The sequence below is a fragment of the Martes martes genome (genome assembly GCF_963455335.1).
Source record: "Martes martes genome assembly, chromosome: 1".
Classification (NCBI taxonomy): domain Eukaryota; kingdom Metazoa; phylum Chordata; class Mammalia; order Carnivora; family Mustelidae; genus Martes; species Martes martes.
Window position 1 is genome coordinate 24343761 of NC_137888.1, and position 25471 is coordinate 24369231.

Consider the following 25471-nt stretch of genomic DNA (forward strand, 5'->3'; position numbering starts at 1 on the left):
AAAAATTATGCTACTGGAACTAATCTGCCATCAAATTGCAGCATTAAAAGCCAGTGGGGATTGTGGAAGAACTTGTATTTGGGAGCTTCTGCGTTAGACCTACTGAGAAAATGCTGGTCTTTAGCTTAGAGCTTGGTTGCAGGCTGGAAAGAAACAGTTTAATTGGTCCTTAAAAGTCCCAGAACAGGTAATATGTTAATTTGACATTTTCAGACAAAGTTCCATTAAGTTATATCATTCACTTTCATTTGTAAACAGGAAGACTGGGTCTGTTCAGTGCACCACAGTTTTAATTTGTGGTTTTTAAGAAAGTAAAAGCCTTAGGCTCAGACTTAGAAAAATACATCTTTTTTTCTTCAAGAATAACTTGATAACTTTATTTTCTTTCCTGATTTAAAGACTTTTGTTCTAGGCCCTCTTCAAGTTATCTCCTGGCTGTACCTTCATATCTTAGGACTGCCATATATTAATTCTTTTAGGCAAATTTGGGCTCTTCGTTGTACATTAAGCCTTCCGACATATAAACATTACCATGGCTTTGGTTATCCTTACTGTTTTTTGTTATTATTATTTTTTTAATCATTCTCTCTTCATGGTTAATTCTATCTTTTGGGCATAACACTAGATAACACCGTTCTAGCATCCCTTCCCTGAATTTTAAAAGCAATTACCATTTGGAAATCATTATTATTAAATGAATGTGTTGCATTTTTATAGTTCTCTATAGATTCCAACAATTTTAACATTTTTATCTTTAAGGATTTATTTTATTTACTTTAGAGTGAGAGAGAGAGTACGAACTGGGGGGAGAGGCAAAGGGAGAGGGAGAGAATCCTTAAGCAGACTCCTGCTAAGCATGGGGCCTGATGTGGGGCTCCATCCCAGGACCCTGAGATCATGGCCCTAGCCAAAATCAAGAGTTGTATGCTCAACCGAGGTGCCCCCCAACCATTTTAAATTATTTCCTGTGTATATTTTTCCTCATATAAGAACTTTGCTGGAACCTGTTTACCTAATTTTAAATATTTAGTGCCACATCTGAAATGAGGAAAAAAGCTAAAAATTATTACATGTAAGTTATAATTTTTTTCTTATTTTCTAAAAATAATGTTTATGTTAGATTTCATAATTCTTTGTGAGGGACTATACTGTTGTCCCCTAGGTTGAGCATGGTTATCTTCCAGCCTGTGAAATCTGCCTCCTTATAAAAATAAAATACAATTAAAATTAAAAATAACTTGCATGACTATTTTAACATTTAAGTCCCAAGTTTCCTTTTGGAATATTCACTATAATGGGAGATGGCCAAATGTTATATTTGACCATACCAATGTGTGCTTATTAAAATTAGTTTGTCTATTTGACTAATTTTATTTCCATGTATATATTGGAGGATTAAATGTAGATACATCAGAAATAAAAGAAAACAGAAGCTGTTTTGAAATGACAATTAGTACTATTGTACTGTGCTTTTCATTGTAGCTAATTTTCTGATGTTCTTTTTCTGTGACAAAATTACTGAATACATAATGAAGTATATGAAGAAACACTTAGAAATATTTTATTTTTTACATACTTCTTTCTCCTCCCATTTTCTGTCTTCTTTTCTTCTCTTTTTTATTCCAAAGAATCAAAGGAAACTGCATTTTAGACATATGACTTGTTTTTTTTCCAAAGACACTGGTATATATGTATCATACATGTAAATGTAAAAAATATATACATATGTATACAGTTGAAGAACTAAGACCCAATATTCACTTACGTACTGAACTATTATAATTGCAGTTTACCCCCCAAAATGTTAAATTATTTCTTTACAATCCTATTAGTTATATAGAACAATTTTTTGTTGTTGTTTTCCATATACAGATGAGAAAAATGATGTTACATTTATTTTCTTCTTCCTAGAGCTAGAAAACTGGCACACAGTCCCAGGTCTTCTGGCTACAAATGTGGGGCACTCCTGCTCCAAAGCACACCACTTCTCTCATCAATGTATATGTGACTGAGAGAGTGAAACAATGTGGCTGCAAAACACTAAATCATCTCCCTTTTTAATCTATTTCTATTTTTGACTGTTAAGGTCAAATCAGAATTTCATCTCTAATAAAGATATAAGTACAGTTTTATATCTGGGGTAATTTTTAGCACAAAATCCTGTTGTAGTAGGATAGGTTGCATTAATATGTAGATCATCTGTTGAGGTTTGTGTGCTGATATTTAGCATAATAACTAATTTATTTTTTGCATGGGTAGGTCAGAGAGATGAACTGTTAGTTTTATAAACTGTAATTTTGCCAAGGAAAGGCAAGATACCATGTAACCTCAAACCCAATGATTGACTGCCCAAATACATATCTTTAGCCCCATCAGGTCAATGTTCTTACAGTGATCAATTAAAATAATAACAATAAACATTTTGAAATAAGGTAGTTTGATTTTAATTTTTTATCTTCATACATGCTTCCAATGATGTTCTAGATCCTATGATGTTTCTAATTTTTTTCAAAAATGTAGGATGATGCTAATGATGTGAGGCAGAAGAAAATCATTAAATTTCCTTATCTACTGACAAGCCCTTGAAACAGGCAGAGTGGCTCTCCTCTAAGGACTCAACTGACCTCTACCTTAAGGCTTTGCTAAGGGCAAAGGGTAATCCTAGACTGACCACCCCCCTACCCCCAACCAAGGATCCTGTAAGTCTACTTTAACAATTCCTTTAGGAAACTTTATTTCTCAACCTCCAAGAGAGTATCGAAAATCATTCCCGAGCATATGGCCCACTGATATACCTCTAAAGGGTCTCAGAAGAAGTTTTGTTTGTTTGTTTGTTTGTTTGTTTCTTTTTGGCGGTCACACATCTGCCTTTATTGGGAGCAGCAGGTGGGACACTTTCAGCAACAGTAAAAACATTAATTTACAAAAGCAGGAATTCAGTGAAGCCACCTGGCTGGAACCCTTGGAAGCTCATACGTAGATACCAAACCAGAGAAGCAGGAAGAAGACTCCAAAACCCATGAAGAGTGAGGCCACCAAGGAGATGAGGAGCTCTTTGTAGATATCCTGAGTGTATTTGGTGGAGGTAACCTCATAAACGAAGAACCAGGCCGTAAAGAACATGCCAATTGCCAACAGCACCACGGTCAGATGAGGGAAGACAGCAGGGTTCACTGGGCTGGTGTATCTGCTCATGGCCTAGAGCTCCATTTTGCCAGGCCCGGGGTCATCCACCGCTCTGCCACTGGAGTCACGAGAAGGTTTTATTACTGGTAATGAATAACCTTTTCCCCAGACAATAGCTAGCCCCTCAAGGTCCTAGAAACCTTGCTTCCAAAATTCCTTAGAGACTTACGCCATCCCTAACCCCCTCCCAACTTACAAGTATATGATAGACCACTCCTCACATCCCCCCAGGCAGCAGCTCTTCCTGCCCATGGGTCCTGTCTCTGTGCTTTAATAAACCACCATTTTGCACCAAAGATGTCTCAAGAATTATTTCTTGGTCATCGGGTCTGGACCTCACCCCACCAAACCTCACCTATGTTCTAGAATTTCATCAGGTCCTGTCTCCATACTTTAATAAAATCAACTTTCTGCACCAAAGATGTCTCAAGAATTCTTTCCTGGCCATCAGCTCTGGACCCCCAAAACACATCTTTCCTACTTCAGTACTGTGGCAGATATAGGGCTGGAGTTCAGAAAAGAGACTGGACATATAAACTTGAGAATTGTCGGCAGAGATTGTTTGCACAGCTGTGACATGGACAGGGCATCAAGTGCAAGGAGCTACTAGAAGAAAAGAAAGAGCAAAGGCTGGGTCCTATCCTTAGCCTCATCCTTAACTCTAGCCCTAGTCTCAACTATTCCAATGTTTAGAAGTTAGACATGACAAAGATTCTTTCTTTCACAAAACTCCACTCAGTCTCCCCTGAACTTTTTCACTAATCTCTGACTTTTGAGCTTTTAATTTCCTCTCTATATCGCTCAATTTTAGCAAGAATCCTGCCAAATCAGTTTAGCTAGAATCCCTGGATATCTATCACTCTCAGTATCTACTGGCTTCCTCATTCTCCTCCAGCCCCTGGGTGATATTTGATCACCCTGGTCTGCCTTCAACAAAAATCCCATTAGATTGGTTTAGCCAGAATCCCCTCTTAACCCTGATGATTCCTTTTAGTAATTTGCCATTCAGTGACCCTGTCCTGCTCTGGGGCTATAAGTTGACATTTGTCCACGTTGTATTTGGAATTGAGTGCAATCTCTTTCCCACTGCAAGATCCCACTGCAGTGATGTCTGTGTCTATTTTAACAGTCCCGCTGAATAAAGTCTGCTTTAGGATCCTTATCAAGTGTCCCGAGTACCTATTTTCATATCTTAATAGAAGAAGAGAAGGAACCAGTGAAAACACTTAGAAGGAGTACCAGTAAGCAACAGGAAAGCTGACAGAGGGTGTGAAGTCCTGCTAGCCAAGGAGAGCAAATGCATTCAAGAGAGATGCACTCAGTGCTCTTGAGTATATGTTCATGCAGACCTCACAAGTGATGATTTAACTCAAAAAAGCAATTGTGAAGAGATTCCCATGGATTTGTGGAGGTGACAGCCAAGTTGCATGGGTTCAAAGAGAACTGGAGAAAAGGTGCATTGACCACAAAAGTTTTACTGCAAAGGACAGAAAGTAAAGGGTATATAGGGAGGAACACAGGGTCAAAAAAAATTTTTTTAAGATGGAAAGTAATTAGCATGCCATATACTACTAGGAATGATTAATTAGAGTGAAATAAATTACTGTAGAGTAGAAAGTAGGAAGAATTTTTGGAATGCCAAAAATAGTTCTACTGAAATTTTCAACCATTTTTCAGGTATCAAGGTTTTTTGTTTTTGTTTTTGTTTTTGTTTTTTTCTTGGCCAAGTCTCTTAACGTAGATTAAAAAAAAACCAAAAAAACAAAAAACAAAAGACCATTCTTTTCTCCCAAAGAATGTCCTTCAAATTGTTCCAACTATGTTCTTCACAGCTATTGTCTCCTTTTTATTTATTTATTTATTATTTAATGTTTGTTTATTTATTTATTCATAATGTTTATTTATTTATTTATTTATTTATAATGTTGTTTATTTATTTATTATTTAATGTTTGTTCTTTTATAAGCAAACCTATTTAGAGGATTTTCAATCCTTTACATTTTCCTTATCAAAGTGTCTCTTCTGACCCTGTTCTATAAAGACTCTGCAAAAGTGCTCACCAGCTAGAAGCACTATATTGCTTTTTATATAAATGAGAGTAAACTTCATTGTGTTGAGGATCTGAATTTTTGTAGTGTATATGCTAACAGTTAGTATTACCCTACAGAAATTATTACTAGAAGTGATGAGCTATTTGAACAGATACTGGTAGCATTGGAACAAACTGATTTTTCCTAGTTTTATTGACATGTAATTGACATATATCACTGTATAATTTTAAGGTAAATAGTGTCACAGTTTATGTGCTATAAGCTTTAATTCCCTCTATGGACATATTTAAGTCCATTTACTACATGAGGGAATAGGTAAAATAAATTGTGAAAACATATTTTTTATTAGAATAAGAGTACACTAATGAACTTTCCTAATCCCTTCAACTGTGTCGATAATTATTTTATACACTATATTTAAATTGTGGTTTGGATAAGAATGTTCTAATTTTTAAGTAACTCAAAGTTGAGAAAATATTTTAAAAATAATTTTAATTTCCTTCAAAGAACAGGTTTTTTTCATACATAAAAGCATTCACTATTTATTTGAAGTGGATTTTAATGCTTTATATTTGTACTCTCTGACATAATAACCAATTTCCTTAAAGTATATGGAATGTATCGATTCACTCTGTGAAGGAAAGCTTAGTTGTTTATGAACATTCTCTCTGTGAAACCATAATTTATACAAAAAAATAGTTGTGGGGCTTCTTTTAGTTGCAAATGATTGAGCTACTAGCCAAAGACACCCAGCTGCCTCAATTTCTCTAATTCTTAATTCGAAAGCTCATCTTTATTTTCAAGCTCAGGGAACAGGAAAGCTAAAATTGTCCTGGTGAAGAAGGTAGAAGAGGAGGAGAAACAAACTGAGCCAGAGTAGGATAGTATTATTACAATGTTTGGAAATATTTGGATAATATTGGAATAATAATAATAATAATGTTTGGAATGTTGGGGCCTGGGTGGTTCAGTCCATTAAGCATTATAGACTCTTGGTTTTCAGTTCAGGTCATGATTTCATGGGTCATGAGATTAAACCCCACATTGGGATCCTCAGTCAGCAGGGAGTCTGCTTGAAGCTTCTCTCCTTCTGCCCCTCCTCCACTTGTACTCATGTGCGAGCACCCGTGTGTGTTCTCTCTCTCACACAAATGAATACATCTTTTAAAAAAGTATGTATCTTATGTAAAGCTGCAGGTGTGGATGGAAATTAAGTAAATAGCCAATTTGTGACAAAACTGCTGCAAACTATTATCTGCTTCTTGTGGGGGGGAGGGAAGGAAAGAAAAAGAAAAAAACAACTAAGGAAATACTCCTGGCATGCATTGTTAAACATGTTTTTATTTTAAACAATGACATTTGCCACTAAATTAACATGAGGCTGTGACAATTTTGAATAAAGAAATTTTCTAATTGTTATAAACCAGGACAAAAGGAAAGGAGAGTAATATTCTTGTCCTCACTGTCATGAATCATAAAGTAATAAATAGATTCTAAATAAAAGTAGGAACTTATTAAATAATAAATGATGAGATGAGAAAGTCCACAGAAAAATAACTATAACTTTTGGGAAGGCATCTAATGGAAAGCAAGTTGAATTTTAAAAAAGTGATTTGTAAACAATTTTAACTAAAAGACAGCTTATATACTAAGTACTATATATTTTAATAAGCGATAATTATGCATCTTATTTTTTAAAAAGCAGTATATTCTATAGTGAAACCACAGTATTTATTAAAAATATAATGCTATTTCTCAAAGATAAATGCAGAAGCATGAAAAGCAGACATCATACTAGTTATATATTTATAAAAATTAATTATGATGAATTTTGTGTCAATGGAAGAAATTATTTTTCTAATAAATTTTTCATGTTTCTATAAGATTGGCAATTTTCAAAACAATGCTAAGTAGACAAAATAGAAAATGTATTCTCTTAAATTATTTTGCTTATCAACAGCACATTGGTCTGTGTGTCATTATTTATTGTTGGTTATTACTAGGGGAAGGATAATTAATTTCAGGAAATAATTGAAACACAACATGTGTCAAAATATGCTTCTTTTCATATTCACATGTCTATTGAATGTTCAAGTTTTAGGATACTGTTTTCTATCTTTGAACTTTTCTTATATATGACCTCTTTATATAGTAATATATCATAGTGAGTATCATAGTAATTCTTTCAAAAATACTACAAAATAAAAATGGTATGTTTGGTCTTAAAGTAGGAGAAATAGGTTATTAAATATAATTTGAAGAAAATTATGAAATTGAGCACTTTAAGGTAATTTAGAGTTAAAACAAAGAGAAAACTGGAAAGATTTTTCTTCTGGGCTAAAAATAACATTTTAAAAAAGTTAGTCTAATGTGGATGGTGCACAACTTTTCTTTATTGAAAGCAGAAGAAAATTAGTATTTATTTGAATAATTTAATAAAATATTACTAAATTAAAATTTACATTCTTACACAGAAAATTTAGCAAAATTAAACAAGCTTCTCAATTACTATTGAAAAGAAATAAGCTAAGTAAGTAATGAAGAAATGGACTACTATTAAGCAAAATGTAAATACATTTCATTAAGCAGGGTTTTTCCAGAGAACTGAAGCAATATAATGTGTGAGAATGTGTAAGAGAGAGAAATTTATCTTAAAGAACTGTCTCACATATTGTGGAGATTGCTGGGGTTAGACCGACAGACTGGAGATCCAGGGAAGTGTCACTTTTGCAGCTCAAGTCAGAAGGCTATCTTCTGGCAGAATTCCTTCATGCATGAGCAGGTCTGTTTTTTGTTCTCTTCTGGCCTTTAATGGATTTGATAGACAAACCCCCTTTATGGAAAGCAATCTGTTTCACTCAGAGTTCCCCAATTTAAATGTCAATCTTATTTAAAAATGCCTCTGGGCGCCATGGCTCAACCAAATTGACACATAAAATTAACCATCACATATGTGATTTGGCAATTATTCTAAAATTTAGTTTTTACCAGAATTATGTTAAGGTCAACTTCGTAGATGATCATTAACTTCTACTTTAAGATAGAGTTCACAATAGTACTTCACAGGGGGAAATCCCAAAGGATTCAGAGATTAAATCAAAACTGTGAATTCTACACATTCTTTTTATCTATTATAAAAATATACAGGCTATGGTCTTTTGCTGGAGAAAATCTAAAGAATATCTTAATGGAAACTCAAATCTGGAAACTCAAATCTGGAAACTCAAAACTCAAATGGAAACTCAAAACTCAGATTTGCCCAACAAACTTGTCTCTTAATTTGTATGGAATTTATCTTCAGCAACATTTGCAAGTCATCCATCCCACCAACATACTTTCCTAGTCATAAAAAAAAAAAAAAGTCCTATTAGGTGAAAATTCCTTCCTCTCCCTTATGCTGGATTCAAGACTGGATCTACTACACGCCCACCTGGTAATTCCTCCTTGTTCTTGTAACAATGAGAGAAATTCTGTCCCCTTGTTGAAAGCCTTCTCGAAGACCTTGTGCTATTCAATTTCTTTTCAGGAATATTTAATTGTTCCCTTTATACTGTTTTCTTCCCATCCATGTTTAAACATATTTATGGCTCTTGTATAATTACGAATCTAATCCTCCCTTGAAGATGCATTTTGTATCCATGGTGTTATCAGTTTTTGCCAAAATATGTTTTAAAACTTTAGAAAAAAAAATGTACAGTTGGTTTTCTGACTTTCTCCCCTCCATCTCAGTCCTATATATTCACATTCCCTGTTGTCCACTGGACATCTCCATCTGTATGCCCTATGGATACCTAAAAACAAACTGTATTAAATTGAACAAATAAAATGACCTTCCTGCACAATCCATTCATTTTTCCTCATGTTCCCTAACTCAGAGAATGTTCTCACCATTTACTGGAGCTAATATGTTAACATGAACTCTCTTCTTTCTTCCCCTCATGTCTATTTGGACACTATATCCCATCAGTTTTGCCCATTAAATACATCCATCTCAATCTTCATAGTCACTATCTTCATGTATCTATCACTTCTTGTCAGGACTGTTGAATAACTTCTTGACTGATGTCACCATCTAAGAGAGACTAGTTTTTTATTGGAAATTTTAAAAAGAACATTATTGCCTTCTAATTCCATCCTCACAATACATTTGTAAGAAAAAACTTGTGATGCAGACAAAAGCTGATGCAATAAAGTGAGCTTCAGATCAACCACCCTTTGCCTTCACCCTTATTTATGAGAGAAACCATTAAACAACAACACAGAGTCTCCTCTACTATCCCTTGGAAATGCAGAAGACATCCACCAGACTTTCTGGACATGATGGTTTTATGCCTTAAATTAGCTGCTTCTCAATGTTAGAGATGGGGTCAATTGAAGAAAACTCAAACCTTTGCCAAGGTCTGTTCCAGACTAAGCTGATTGTAAAATTTCTGGTTCTTCAACTTTTGAATTAATTATTTATTTTTCAGATTTACTCATAAAATAATTTTGTCTTTAATATTTGTCAGAGGGCACCCTGAGTGTGTCTGATGAGTTCTGAGAGAACACATACAGTATCTGGGATTTGTATTTACTGAAAAGTGGGAACATTTGTATCCCCTTGTCATACAGGCTTGGCACTAGGGCCCAGTTTACAATTTTTACTTAATGAATTGTCGGTAAAACCCTATAGACTTTTATCATCATCTGTCAGCTGATTATTTCTGCCTTAATTCATTAGCCTCACCCTGAAGGTTTTCCTGCACCATAGATCTACTTCCAGTTCTTCAAGTATCCACAGCTCATTCTCACCTTCAGGCTTTTTTTTTTTTTTTTCTTCTACTTTGAGCACTCATTTTTTCCTTCATGAGAATATGCATCTTTCATGTCTCAGCTTAAATATAATTTCCCCAGTGTGGTAGAGGTGAAATGTCTTTCTTTTATTCCCATAATACCCTGCATGTTGTCTATCACTGTGCTAATTACTTGCAATTTTAATTTTGAATTTGTTGGCAGTCCCACTTGCTAGGGAGTGCCATTAAGATGGCATCTTTGTCTTTTTTCTTCATCATATTATCCCCAGTTCCTAGCATAATGCCTGACACAGAGTAGTTATTTAACAGACAACTCTTGAATAACTTCATAATGATAGTTTTAGAATGTGTAGTAAATGGAGAGAAGGCAGAGGTCAATGGTGGATAACAAGAATATGAACCACCCTTTATGTCAGCGTATATATTTTCCTTTGTCCATCTTACAGATACTATATTTTTTACTTGATATTAATGCAATAAATCTGGTGCACTGATATATTTTCATTCTTGCTGATACTTTCCTTTTCCCTGCTGTCAAAGATCCAATAAGGTCAGTTCATTTAAAATTTAATGCATGAAGTGTCTAATCTCCATATGTTCAGGTATTCAGTGAAATATGGTTTGTTTGATTTGCAGATGCCTTGATAGATTCATCTTCTTTTATAGTTTTGTTTTTTTTTTTTAGATTTATCTTCCTTAAAAAAAATTCCAAAACAACATACTTTTATTTTCAGTAGTGGTGTGGAAAACTAGATAATGCAATTTTAAATATGAACATTTTTAGTATGTATTTTTGCAACAAAGTGCTCAGCAGCAAATAAGAAAATAACCTAATACTTTTTTCAATAAATGGCCTAGATTTCCTGATGCTCAAATTCATTATAAAGCAAAAACAGTGAAAAGAAATTTTTGCTATGAATATTAACATGCAAGTTAAGCTTTTACCTCACTTGAGCAGTAGTCAGATGACACCTTGTCGAGTCCATTAAAAAGGATCCTTAGACTATTCAGTGAATCATGGGATTCCCTAAATGATGGGAATGAAAATTTGTCATCTAAACTGAAATTTATTACAAGATCACTTAATTCAACACAAATTTACTGAGCATCTTCCTTGTACAATGTATTAAAATTCATCTTGAACAACACAGGTTTTAGGGAAGACCCAACTCTAAGGTTACCTATTCCTATGAATGAAATATTGAGTTCCTAATTTGCTTTCTAAGCAAGTGTAGATTATATATGTGTCCTATTGGCACACATGTAACATTAAAAAATACTGATAAATATGTGTATTTAAAACTACATACATGTATTAACATTTCATTCCATTCTCACTTCACCACGTTTTTATTGTACATAATTTTAACCAATGCCATCTTAATGGTCAGCTGAATAGTCTTGTAAACTCAGTCTAGAATACTTTACTGGATGCTAACTCCAGTAGATTATTCCCTAATAGAGAGCACACTTGCAGTGTTGCTTCCCTTGACATACTGCATTCCATCTGGTTTTCAGAGTAGGAGTTGTGGAAAAATGCCAGTGCACACTGCTTCTGTCCAAGCAATTCATTGATTTCTTTCATCTTCAGCTAGTTTGGGTAACTTGATGTAGTCCCCATGGCAATGGGTTGTCCTTTCAATCCCCAAGTGATTCCAGTTAAAAGGAAAGCCATTTCTCCCATATGGCAGCTATAATAAATTAATAAAGGCAATAAGTGTCATGCCATCTGCACTTTAAGTGTGAAGGACATTAATCAGGGTAGGCCTCCCAGCTGGATGTATCTTTAGTGTGTAGCCACCTGGAACACGAACAATGTCATGGATCAATGGAGGCTATCAACCCAGTCAGGACAAGATATACATGATCTAGCCATCCTGCATTAGGTTAGTCTGTAGAGATTCCTGTTCAGCACAGAGTTGCCTTTGTACTATATTGAACATCCATCCACAATTAATGATTTATATCTGAATAGGCAGAAGATGAGTTCTTAAAAAGTTTTAATTAACCAAATAAGAAATTTGCAAGTTAATAATGATGGAAATATAGAAAAAAAAGAAGTAATTTAATACCATGGGAAAAGAAAAGAATAACAGAAGTCAACTTGTAAAAAAAATTAATAGTTAAAACTTTGGTTTCAAGATACTGAGTAGACATTCTACACAGCATCTTGATAAAAACTGCTGAATTTTTGGAGGGTGGAGGAGGAGAGGGAGAGGGAGAGAGTAAGTGGGGGAGGGACAAAGAGAGAAACTGAAGCAGGCTCCACACCTAGCACGGAGTCCAACATAGGGTTCAACCTCTACCCTGAGATCCTGACCTGAGCGAAAATCAAGAGTTGGATGCTTAGCTGACTGAGCCATCCATGCACACCAATAGTTAAAGTTTCTAATCTAAGCATTAACATACTCTAAGGGGTACATGCACCCTGCTGTTTATATTAGCAATACCCAAATGGAGGGAGCCCAAATGTCCATCAACAGATAAATGGATAAAGAAGAGTGATGTATAATGGAATATTACTCAGCCATCAAAAATAATGAACTCTTGCCATTTGCGATGATATGGATGAAGCTAGAGTATATTATGCTAAGTGAAATAAGTCAGAGAAAAAAAAATACCATATGATTTCCTCATATGTGGAATTTAAGGTAGAAAGGAGCTGAACATATGGAAAATGAGAGAAAAAAAAAATGGAGAGATGGAAATAAGCCAGAAGAGACTCTTAACAATAGAAAATAAACAGGGTTGATGGAGGGAGGTAGGTGGGAGGACAAGATAAATAGGTGAAACTTATTAAGGAGAGTACTGGTTGTGATGAACTCTGGGTGTTTTGTGTAAGTGATGAATCACTGAATTCCACTCCAGGAACCAATATTGCATTGTATGTTAACTAAATAAAATTTAAATATGAATTAATTAGTTAAACATGCTATCAATTCCATCTGAGTACTGCTTTAGCTGGGTCCCACACATTTCTTATACTGTATTTTCATTTTTACTCAGTTCAATGTATTTTTTATTTCTCTTGAGGCATTCCTTTCTAACTTACAGATTAGTTGACAAAGTATTCTTCAGTTCCCAAGTGTTTTAAGATATTCCTATTATCTTTCCATTATTAATTTTTAGTTTGATTCTATTGTTATCAGAAAACATGTTTGATGATTTCAATTCTTTTAAATTGGTTGAGAATGGATTTATTGCTCAGGATGTGGTCTATCTTGGTATATGTCCAGAGATACTTAAATAATACCTACTCTGCTTTTTTGAGGTTAATGTGTTTGATAAATGTTGATTTTATCCTATTTATTGATGTTACTGTTAATCTCTTCTATATCCTTCCTGATTTTTTGTCTCACCCTCTCAATTGTTGAGAAAAGGGTATTAACTTCCCCAGCTATAATTGTGGAAGTGTCTATATTTTTTCACATTTAGTTGTGTAAGCTTTTTGCCTCACGTATTTTGGCTCTTTTACTGTATCTTCTATTTCTTTGTTGAGGCTTTATGTTTTCATGTATCTTTGTTTCAATCATGTTCATAATTGTTTTTCACTTGAATCACTTTTTTGATTACTGCTTTAAAACCATTTTCAGGTGATTCTAGCATATTTATCATATCTCTGCTGCTTTTCTTATTTGAGTTGAGAACCTCTTGGTTCTTGGTACAATAAATGATTTTTTTAATGAAACCTGGACATTTTGAGTATTATATTATGAAACGCTGGATCTCATTTAAATATTCTATTTCAGCTGAACTCTTCTGATATTAGTCTGTCAGGGAGAAGTCTATATCTCTTCTCTTACTGCAGGTGGGTATGGGAGACCAGGCTTCCAACCTGGTCTTTACTGACACTGCCCAGGTTAGATGGCTCATTACTACCTGAAAAGGAAAAAGTCTTGGCTTCCTAAGTGAACTTCTCTGTTACCATTCCAGCAGGGTACCTGAGGGTGTCTTATTTCAGCCTGAGGGTATAAGGTCAGACTACCAACTACGCATTTGCTAGTACATTGGAAATGGGGGCTCTTCCTGCCCTTCTCCCCACATTACACATGCATTACTTTTATTGAAAGAGTAGAGTGATCATTGTATAAAACTGTTTTGACTTTCTAGGCTGACCCTTTCTCAGTTCTTTGACAAGACAATTTTTGGTTGGGTTTTGTTTTCATTTTGGGTTTTTTGTTGTTGTTGTTGTTTCTTTGTTTGTTTGTTTTTGGCTGCTCTCCTTGGCCCTGCTGGGTTACCAGTTTCTGTAGCACCAAGAAAGGGGTATAGGGCACCTGGGTGGCTCAGTTGGTTGAGCGACTGCCTTCAGCTCAGGTCATGATCCTGGAGTCCTGGGATCGAGTCCAACATTGGGCTCCCAGCTCCACAGGGAGTTTGTTTCTCCCTCTGACCTTCTCTTCATTCATGCTCTCTCTCACTGTCTCTCTCTCAAGTAAATAAATAAAATGTTAAAAAAAAAAAAAAAAGGAAATAAAGAAAGGGGTATACTTGCCAAAAGGAAAATGTAGAATTCTCACTTTTGTGTCATTCCCCGGGGGCCTGATGTTTCTAGCTGTTATGCGTTCTATCATTCAGAGTTTTTTATATTCATTATATATATAACATCCAAGACTTTTAGTTCATCTTAGTGGGAGATACGTGGAAAAATATTTCTATTCCATCTTCATTGAAGCATTAAAATTATTTTAAGTTTCAAGATATAATAAAATGTATCTTTAGTCTGAGTGCAATCATTTTTAATGTTTGATGATAATTATGTAAAGACAGTGAAGCAGATTTGACTTCTATGATGTCATATCAAAATACCTTTTGGAAAGTAGGAATGGTTTAATATTGTATACTACTAAAATGGCACCATTTTCACTTGTTATCAAATGTAATTACAAACACAATAAATTATAAAGTATAATGTAATTGCATAAAACAATTGTCACTTAGGTGAAACTGTAGAAGAGATAGAAAAGAACCTAAGATGAACTACATTTCTAGATTGGAAAAAGTCTCTAAAAGAAAGAAAATGATAATGGTGTAAGATGACAATCTATATTCAAATATTCCACATTCATAAGCCAGATATCAATGACTTTGAATGACTAGAAATAAGTGGTTACTTCCATATATTGTAAATGGAAACAAACTTGAACATTTAAAATTTTTCAAGTTCCTATTAACAATATTTATGATTTTTTTAATAAAGAAACTTATTTGGATTATTAATCATATTTTTTCAGCATCCAAACATTTCAAGTTCCCTCAGGATATGAAACTAAGATGAAAGCTTTCCATTTTTATAAGGAAATGCCAATTTTTTTTATAATAAGGACAGTTTTCACTTATGTACTTCTTAAGATACCTTTAAGATGATGAAAGGAAAATTAAGGGTTTATTTAACAGTGTGTTTCATACAACTTTATTTGAAAATGTTTGATTTCAAGACATATCATTACCTTTATACAAAGTGTCAGTGCTTCTAAATCATATATCCGATATGTAAAGTCCATGTCCTTTTAAACTTATTTCTTCACAGATAGGGCACCTGGGTGACTTGGTCAGTTAAGCATCTGATTCTTCATTTGGGCTCAGGTCATGATCTCAGGGTCCTGAGATGGAGCCCCATGTTGGGCTCCCTGCTGGACATGAAGCCTTCTTAACATCCCCTCCCTCTCTCTCTCTAACCCCCCATTCTTTTTTTCTCTCTCCCCCTCTCTCAAAAACAATACAATAAAATAAACTTATGTCTCCACAGAAATAAAAATGTTAACATATCAGGGCATAGTTATAATTCCTTATCAACTTAGGTCATTGGGTTTTTTTTTTTTTTCTCAGATAAACACAGTAGAGAATTTTTTAAAAAATGACCTAGCATCTTATAGGTTGAAATATATATGGAAAGGAATTTTTATGACAAATAGGAGTGATAAACTGGGATAATTCAATTATGTTTGTTTAATATTCATCATTTATATTAGTAATAATGGCTGTCAAAGTGTCAAGAAGGAAAAAAGTCATCATTATTTTAACAGTACATCAAAAGTAAATGGAACTTACAGAAAATTTTAATTTTAGTTCCTGAATTACTTTTATGATGTGTTGTTGTTGTTGTTGTTGTTGTTGTTGTTTTTCAGGTATAGAATGGAGGAAAGAAGATGGAGAATTTTTTTTTTTTAAGAACTTATGTACAGAGTCACACATAGATTATAAACATTTAGAAAAAAATAATAACAAAATGAGGGTCATTTTTTAAGACAAAATTCATTGGAAAATATTTACTTATATAATTTCATATTAGTTTTAAAAATATATAAAGTCATTTTGTTCTAAATAAAACTATTAGTTACAATTATTTGTTTTTTTATTTACTATAGTAAAAGAATTCTTCAGTTCTTTTACTTCAAAATTACTTTAAATTTATAATTCTTATGAAACAAATTTGAGTTAGTGAGAGGAAGAGCAGACATCTAAACCACATAATTAATCATTCTAATATTTTCACTTATCCAAATTTATTGATATCTTTAAAAGTTACCAAGCCATGAAATTGAAGATATTTGGAAGTTCACTAACTGTCCAGGAAGTTTCCTGAAACTTAGCAGTCATTAATTGAAATAAGCATTCATAGATTTCTTTGTATTACTTAATAAACTCATTTGATGCTCCAAGATAAAAGGTAGAGAATTTGAATAACTTAAGTCTGATTACTGTCTATGTACTTAAAAATACTCAGACATATCTTAGCTCTTTCTATTGCTACTACAATCTATAGATATTCTTATTTGTTTGTATCTGTATTTTTATTTTTCATGGAAAGAATCTTTAAGTCTGGACATTCTATTAGGTTCTATTCTTGACCTTATCACTTCTCTTTCCTTCTGCATAGTCTACATAGACCAAAATGTCACTAGTTATGGCTTTGGCTATCACTAATAGACTGATGGCTACCCAGTTCTTTAGTGCCTTCTCAGATTTTTTTATAGACTGCTTTCAGCCAGCTACAAAAGAATTGCACTTGGACTCATAAGTACATCAAACTCAGATGTCCAAATATGACAAGCACATTACAAATTCTCATTGACTTATATTATCCTGCACACATAGCCTTTTGCTGTCTCTGCTGTCAAGCTATCACTAGCTGAACATCGAGACTGTAGTGAGGAAAAGAAAGCACTCTTAAGCTCTACCATTGGTTCAAATTCTGGCTCCACCAATTACTAGTCTCATGACCTTGAACAATTTATTTAACCATTCTGATTCAATTTTCTCATTTATAATATGAAGTAATAGAGATATATTTATTACTCACCTCATAGCATTTTTGTGAATATTAATAGTGTTTACCTGTTAAGTTCTTAGAATAGTTTCATATATGTGTTACCTATCAACTATTAATACTTCATTTCTTATCTGGATAACTAAAATAACATCATATTCTTACTTGTTGATAACATACTATTGCAGATCATTTTTTTTTTAAGATTTTATTTATTTATTTGACAGACAGAGATCACAAGTAGGCAGAGAGGCAGGCAGAGAGAGAGGAGAAAGCAGGCTCTCCACGGAGCGGAGAGCCGGATGCAGGGCTCGATCCCAGGACCCTGGGATCATGACCTGAGCCAAAGGCAGAGGCTTTAACCCACTGAGCCACCCAGGTGCCCTTGCAGATCCATTTTATGGTATATTACTAGAATATTTTCTTACAATGAAATCTGATCATTTCACTTTCCTGCTTAAGTATTTCTATGACCCTCATTTATGATACAATTCTTTAAGAAGCCCACAATCCCTTTGGTGAACTGGCTCATGAATGTTTATTAGATTCAACTCCCATCAGTCCTTGAGACATTCTGGGAAGCAGACTCTAAAGTGGAGGTCAATGTGTAAGGGTTCATTAGGAATTGCTGGCGGGATCAACATCATTTAGGGAAGAGACAGAAATGAGATTGAGCAGAAAAAAGTTGAGCTGTGATACAGTCACAAGGAAGGACTCAGATGAATTTACAGGAACCTCTGAAACTGAAATTATCTTCAAAGTTATCTATGCCAATTGAAGTTAGGAGGGTGAGTATACACACCTTATGTCTATAAATTAAATGTTGCATGTCATGGCTTCTGTTGCTGTCACAAGATATTGTAGTTATTGGTTCATCACATGCACTATAATGTCTTATGTCCACAGAGCAAAGAAATTTCTTCTAGATAACAACTTACTCAGATATAATACAAAAGAGAAGGGATTTTTCCCATTGTGTCCCCCACCTCACTTTTAGGAAGATGGAAAAGAAGATAATCACTTTTGGGGAAGTTGCTGATGCAAAACTTGGTAAAAAACTCTCCTTTTGAGTAGCCTGCATCTATCATTTACACACAAAATAATTACAGATAGGGTGTTATTGAGTATTTTACCTCATGAATATAAGGAATCAAGAGTCCATATTTACCTTTGTCATTGACATTATGAATCATGCAAACATTTTTATAATATAGTGCATATGTTCTGTAGTATCTTTAATGTATGCCATGGATCAAGAAAACAATATTGCATACAAGCCAAGAAATTCCCTTCTTCTGCTGGGTGAGGACCACCAAAGACTTTGTTACACAGGGAAGCAAAAAGATGAACACATCAGTTACTAACTTAAATGGTATTTTGCCAATTCCTCCTTGACCTGATATATCCACTTAGAAGTAGCTACAAAACTGTGTGGTTTTGGTGTCAGATTCTCTCACTAAAGAAAAATATTAAAGCCTTCCTACCCAAATCCTTCTGACCATGTATTTTGGGATTAATTTTACAATCCTTTTTATTTAAATAAAAACTTCATGAAATCTTAGATCACAGATAATTTCTCAGAAAATAATATTGGTAGTCTTGTATATAAATTATAAAACTACTCCATTATGCTACAGCCATTTATAGTCTATAACATGCAGCTTACCAAAATGAGGATTGTGGTAAATGAGATTCTTTGTTCAGAAATATGCACCATTCTTCTTTACTTCTCTGGGAGGAGGATATGTCGCATCTCTTTCGTTTTGAGGCTTGACCAAGTAACTTGCTTTGCCATCAGATTGAGTGGGTTATTCTTGCCATTCCAAGCTGGGCTTAAGTATTTGATTTATTTTGGCCAATGGATTGTTAGCAGACATGATTTCTTGAAACATATTTGGGTATTACATGTCCACTTTTGTTCCTTTGTTATCAGATTAAAAAGAATAAGCCTGAGTTAACCTGCTGTCCCAAGGAGAAGATGGGAAGGAAACACCTAGAACAGACCCACATTTGGGAAAGTGCAGTTTAGGTCAATCCACCCCTGCACATTCTGCGGACCAATAAACTATGTAAATATTTGCATTCCATGAGATTTTGTGATTCTTATTATCATTTATTTTTTTATGACAATAGCTCCCTCATAGAATCAATCTTAGACTTTCCTGACCAGGCTTCACAGTGTACATTTCTACCAAAACTTTCAAAAAATTTATTATTTAAAAGTTAGTCTCATTATATTTAGAGAACATAAGCCTTCAATTTGTAGTACACAAAATTTCATATCAATCTTTTTAGAGAACTGTGATTTTACTCAGGTACTATTGATGATCACCTAGATGTCACTGCTTTAAATGAAATCAGAAAATAAATGCATGCATGCTAGATAAAATGATTTCTAATAAAAGTAGAATTGTTGGTTACTGACCCATAAATTATTTATTTTCTAGTAGAAATATTCTGTGCTATGAAACACATATTTTTTTTTCTGTTCCTCTTAACGTCCAACATCATTTTCTTTACTTCAACAGTACTTCAGTTTATCCAATGTAATTTTATTTTAAATTTTTATTATTTTTTTAAGATTTTATTTATTTATTTGACAGACAGAAATCACAAGTAGGCAGAGAGGCAGGCAGAGAGAGAGGAAGGGAAGCAGTCTCCCTGCTGAGCAGAGAGCCCGATGCGGGGCTGGATGCCAGGACCCTGAGATCATGACCTGAGCCGAAGGCAGAGGCTTTAACCCACTGAACCATCCAGGCGCCCCTATTTTAAAATTTTTAAATAAGAATTTGTAAGTATAAGAATAATTGGATATTCTGTACATTGAAGCTAAAAAGAATAACTATAAGCTAAAAACAAAACAAAACAAACAAACAAACAAACAAAAAACAAAATACAACCCCCCCCCCAAGAAAATGGTGAAGATTAAATGCATTAGGGATTGTAATAACAATAGTGTAAAGGAGGAAATAAATGCTTCTGTGCAGCTTCAAATTAGCTTTGTGGCTTAATCAATATGTGAACTTCTTTATCATTAAGGCTGTTTTCATCATGCTATACCCTGAAAAGTATGTCATTTAAGCCTAATTATATAGATTTGCACTAAACATTGCTTAAGTACATAGCATAATTGTTTAATGAAATACACACAGTTTCTCTGAATACACTTTTAAAAAAATAAATAGTTATAATATGACTAGTTTGTGGTGACTTTAAATCAAGGGTATTTGAACTTGTTGCATCAAAGCAGATCAAAATACTATTCAAGGATATACAAAATCTATTACAAACTCAGCAGTTTTGAAATCTGGACATCAAAATATTAAGATATAAGGTTGCCAAGTCCCTTATTATCCAATGACTCTTTGAGACTTCTGAGAAGAGTGCTTAATTACCATGTGGTTATCTAGTTTTGTAATTATATTTAATAATAACATAAATATACATTTTCAAAAAGTCTGAATATGGAAACTTGTTGAATCTACTAAACTCTATTTTTCTGTGGAAAATTGGTTACACATGAAATACTATTAAAAATAAGAAAATGCATTCCTGCCATTTATCAATGTCAAGGTCAAGTGTTATATTTGTGTCAAATCATACTCAAATATTGGTATCAAAATTACTTTAACCAGAATAATTCAGAAGCTTTTTTTAACAGATTAAAATATAGGACAAATAAAGATGAGATATAATGTTCGAATAAAATATTCTTCTTCAGGGGCGCCTGGGTGGCTCAGTGGGTTAAGCCTCTGCCTTTGGCTCAGGTCATGATCTCAGGGTTCTGGGATTAAGTCCCGCATCGGGCTCTCTGCTCAGCAGGGAGCCTGCTTCCCCTCTCTCTCTGCCTGTCTCTCTGCCTACCTCTCTGCCTACTTGTGATCTCTCTCTCTCTCTTTCTCTCTGTCAATAAATAAATAAAATCTTTAAAAAAAAAAATATTCTTCTTCATATTTATTTTGTACCTCCTTCTATGAGATAAAGGAATGTCTTTAGTTAAAATTTTTCTTAGCAGTTTTAAGTCCATTTTAACACAAACACAATTGAGAAAATACCAGGAGTAAAAAGGGAGAGAAGTCATCGAGGATATAAAATATATTAGTCTGTGGCACAATGCATAGTAATATAATTCTCCATTTCTGGCCTTCTTCACCAAGCAACTGCTAGGCCATTAAGGAGAAGGAAGACAGGTGTTGTTTCCCTCACCAGGTTCATGTGGGAAGTTTTTACTGATTTCTGTAACCATTTTGTAGAGTCAAAGTGTTCCATGGAAACCTCATTTAATTGTCTAGATCTATAATTAAATAAGAACGAGTGATACAAATTACAACTTGAATAAGCAGTAAAGTTTTTGTAGCAATAAGTAAGCTTATCTTGCATATTAAAAGATGAGTATTATGTTAAGAAACCCGAGTTACATATTTGAGTGCATTTTGATAGTTTTATTATGAAGCTATTTTTTTAAAGATTTCATTTATTTATTTGAAAGAGAGAGAACGAGCGAGAGATAGAGAGTGTGCACAGCTGGGGGGAGGGGCAGAGGGAGAGGAAGAAGCAGACTCCCCACTGAACAGGGAGCCCGATGCAGGACTTGATCTCACTGGGATCATGACCTGAGCCAAAGGCAGATGTTTAGCTGACTGATTCCCCCAGGAGCCTGTGTGATGAAACTATTTTTTTTTAAGATTTTATTTATTAATTTGACAGAGATCACAACTAGACAGAGATTCAGGCGAAGAGAGAGGAGGAAGCAGGCGCCCTGCTGCTGAGCAGAGAGCCCAATTCGGGGCTTGATCCCAGGACCCTGGGATCATGACCTGAACTGAAGGCAGAGGCTTTAACCCACTGAGCCAACCAGGCATCCCTGTATGATGAAACTATTAACCCATCTAGTTTCACAAGTAATCATCAACTCTTGAACAAATTAAGTTAAAGTGGTCAAGTCTATTGTCCAAGGAGGGAAATCAAAAAAATGTGTTTCCAGATCTTTTGTCAGAATTCGTCACACAAAATTGTACAGTATCCTTTAATGAACAGTTAGATTATTTTTTACTACTACTTTTCATTTCTGATTCCATCCTAGATTATCTCCTGCACAACAGAATAATATAGTAAATCTACTATCTCTAATTATGTTGAAAATACCATTGCAAGAATTAACAACAAAATATCATTCTACTAACATATAAATGTAATGCATGACCCAATTGCCATATCTCTTGAGTTTCCAGAAATTATTGTATATCGCTAAGCTATGCTTTGTTTTGCCTCCTCATGTTGGTACTGCTAATCATTTATTATGAAAAGGCTGACTGACACTTGTGTTATCCTGGCTTCTTAGAATATTTCCTCCAATAGATCCTCATTCAACCACAACTCCAAATGGAAATAGAAATCTTTCCTTGGGTCAAACCATGAAACTTTTAAATAAATTCACTATTCTTTAATATAATTTGTAGCATTCTTGCTTATTTTACCCATTAGACTCCAAACATCTTGCCAGCAGGGACCAAATCTTATTCACAAGCATATGCCCATGCTGACACATCATCCAACACATAATAAATATTCCATAAACTTTTGATATATGAATGGATCTCTTGACAACTGAGTGCAGCTGGTGATAATTAAAAATTAGAAATCAACTTTGTATTATGAGTAAATTGGATAAATTTGCCATTTATTTTCCCTGAAGTGTATTTTGACTCTGCTTTATTGTCTTATTTTTTACTTCATTATTTCTATCTTGATTCAAAACACAAAGAAAAAACTTAAAAAAAATTAAAAGCAACAATTGAAAAGCTTTTAAATGTAACAGTATTTGATTTTAAATACTGGACCAAATACTGACTATAAACTCTCAGGATAGCTAACTGACCAACATGTAATGTGTTTGGACTCCATCTTCAAGAAGATGTGGGTACTTACCTATGGATCTTCAATGTGGTATGATTAAAGAGGATGCTGTATATGAGTCAAGGGAAAATGTAGGTTACACCATAAAGTGTGTTAATATAAGGATGTGTACTCTTTCAATCCAACCTGGGGCTTGAACTCATGACCCTGAGATCAAGATCTGAGCTGAAATCAAGAGTCTGAAGTCAACTGACTGAGCCATCCAGGCACCTCAGGATGTATACTTTATCTTGTGAGTCATTGTCTGGCTTTTGCTAATAGGAGGATGTTAAGATTTACATTTTTGAAAAATTATTTTAGTAACAGTAGTGCAAGACAGGATCCAGAAAGAAGTCTTAAAGCCAGTTAAAATGCATTGCTGCAACCCACAGAAAAGTCAACAGGGTATTGAATTAAGGGGGCAGAGCTGCAAATGAAGAGAAGCCAAAGGTAAGAGCTATTTAGCAAATTAAATAAAATGAAAATAGTGAACATTCAGATGTGGGAAGAGAGTAATTAGAAAGAATTTAAGATTCTGTAAAAAAGTAACTGGAGGGATAGTTCTTATAAAGATAACTAAGAGAAGCAGATTTTATGACATGATCTCAGTCATTTACATTTAAATCACATTTTGGTGGGGTTTTTTTGTTTTGTTTTGTTTTGGTTTTTTTTTGTTCTTTTTTTTTTTTTTTTTTTTGGCATGAGCTAATTGAAGAAAAAGACCAAAAGAGTAAATTTGACCAGGAGCAAGCCAGGTGGTTGGGTACAATGGCTAGAAATAAAAACTAATCACTAAAAATTAGCCATTTATAATGTGTAGACAACTTATATTCCTTTCTACAGATTAAAATAAACTAATTAGAGCAATTTTTCATCTATTCTTCATGAACTGAAAGGGTCTTTGTTCTGATCTTTCAAAAGATAATACAGTCTAGCCTTTGGAGCTGTCTAAAATATAGTTGAGGGTTATTTTTAGTCAACACATTAGACACATTGCTGTAGTTTGCATTTCTCCTCAAAGAAAATGAATAGGCAGTAAACACAAAGTATAAAAACTGCCATGAAAAGGAAGATTAATAAGGAAGGATTGTCATTTACTTTCAAATCAAGTGGCTTATTTTAAATAGAGCTCAAAAGTACTAGCTTCATAGTATTGGAATTAGACAACATAATACATTACCTTAATACTATCCTTTCATTTGACCATATGTTTTCTTTGTATTCTGGTGTGTCCTTAATAAAAATAGATAAATAGAAATTATAATAAGCCCTTGTAACAAAATCTGAATCTGAAGTTTCTATGTTGTAAGTTTTCTAAAATTGTTATTAGTGATAGCTACTGATGACAAATTAAGTTAGCATTTTCTCAAGATTATCTGATTCTTTACAATTAGACATCTTCTAAATGGGAATTTTATTTAAAATATTTTATCATTAAATATTCTTTTATAACTTTATTGCAATGTAATTGATACAGGAAAATCAAACACATTTGACAAATACGTAGTGATGAGTTTGGATATATGCATATACCCATGATATTATTGCCACAATCAAGGTACTAAACATATCCATCTCCTCCAAAATTTTTCAAAAGTTCTTTTGTGTTTTTCGAGGTTTTGTTTTGTTTTTGTTTTTGTTTTTTTGGTAATAAAAATATGATCTCTACCCTCAACATATTTTAAGGTACACAGTTTTTAACTGTAGATACTATGTTGTAGAGCAGTTACCCAGAACTTACTCATCTTGCATAACTGAAGCTTTAATCCCACTGAGCAACAATTTCCCTGCCCTGACAACTACCATTTACTCTGTTTCTATGAGTTTTAATACTGTAATATTTCATATAAGTGGAATAAAGCAGTATTTGTCTTTCTGTTACTGGCTTATTTTACTTAGCATAATATCTTCTAGGTTCAGTCATGTTGTCATGAATGGTAGGATTTCCTTCTTTGCTTAAGGCTGAATAATATTCTATTATATGTATATGTCACCTTTTTTTTTTTTAATTCATATCTTTCTCAGTAAATATTTAGGTTGTTTCCATGTCTTGGCTAATGTGAATAATGCTGCAATAGACATGAAGTACAGATAATCTTGAGAACTTGATTTCATTTCTTTTCAGTATATACATAAAAGTAGGATTGTGAGTTTATATGATGGTTTCATTTTTAATTTTTGAATCATCTTTATCTGTTTTCCCATAGTGGCTGAACTATCTGCCTTGCCAACATGTATTTTTATCCTTCTGATCAAAAAACAAACAAATAAACAAA

General features: G+C 33.8%; 1 protein-coding gene across 1 annotated transcript; it reads right to left on the reverse strand.

The window, feature by feature from the left end:
• Nucleotides 1-2970: 2970 nt before the first annotated feature.
• Nucleotides 2971-3231, reverse strand: LOC308348963 (dolichyl-diphosphooligosaccharide--protein glycosyltransferase subunit TMEM258-like; the record flags this gene model as incomplete). Its single annotated transcript, XM_080813479.1, has 1 exon — nt 2971-3231. The coding sequence occupies exon 1, from the start codon at nt 3193-3195 to the stop codon at nt 2971-2973; it is 225 nt and encodes a 74-aa protein (XP_080669605.1). The 5' UTR covers nt 3196-3231.
• Between the last annotated feature and the right edge of the window lie 22240 nt (nt 3232-25471).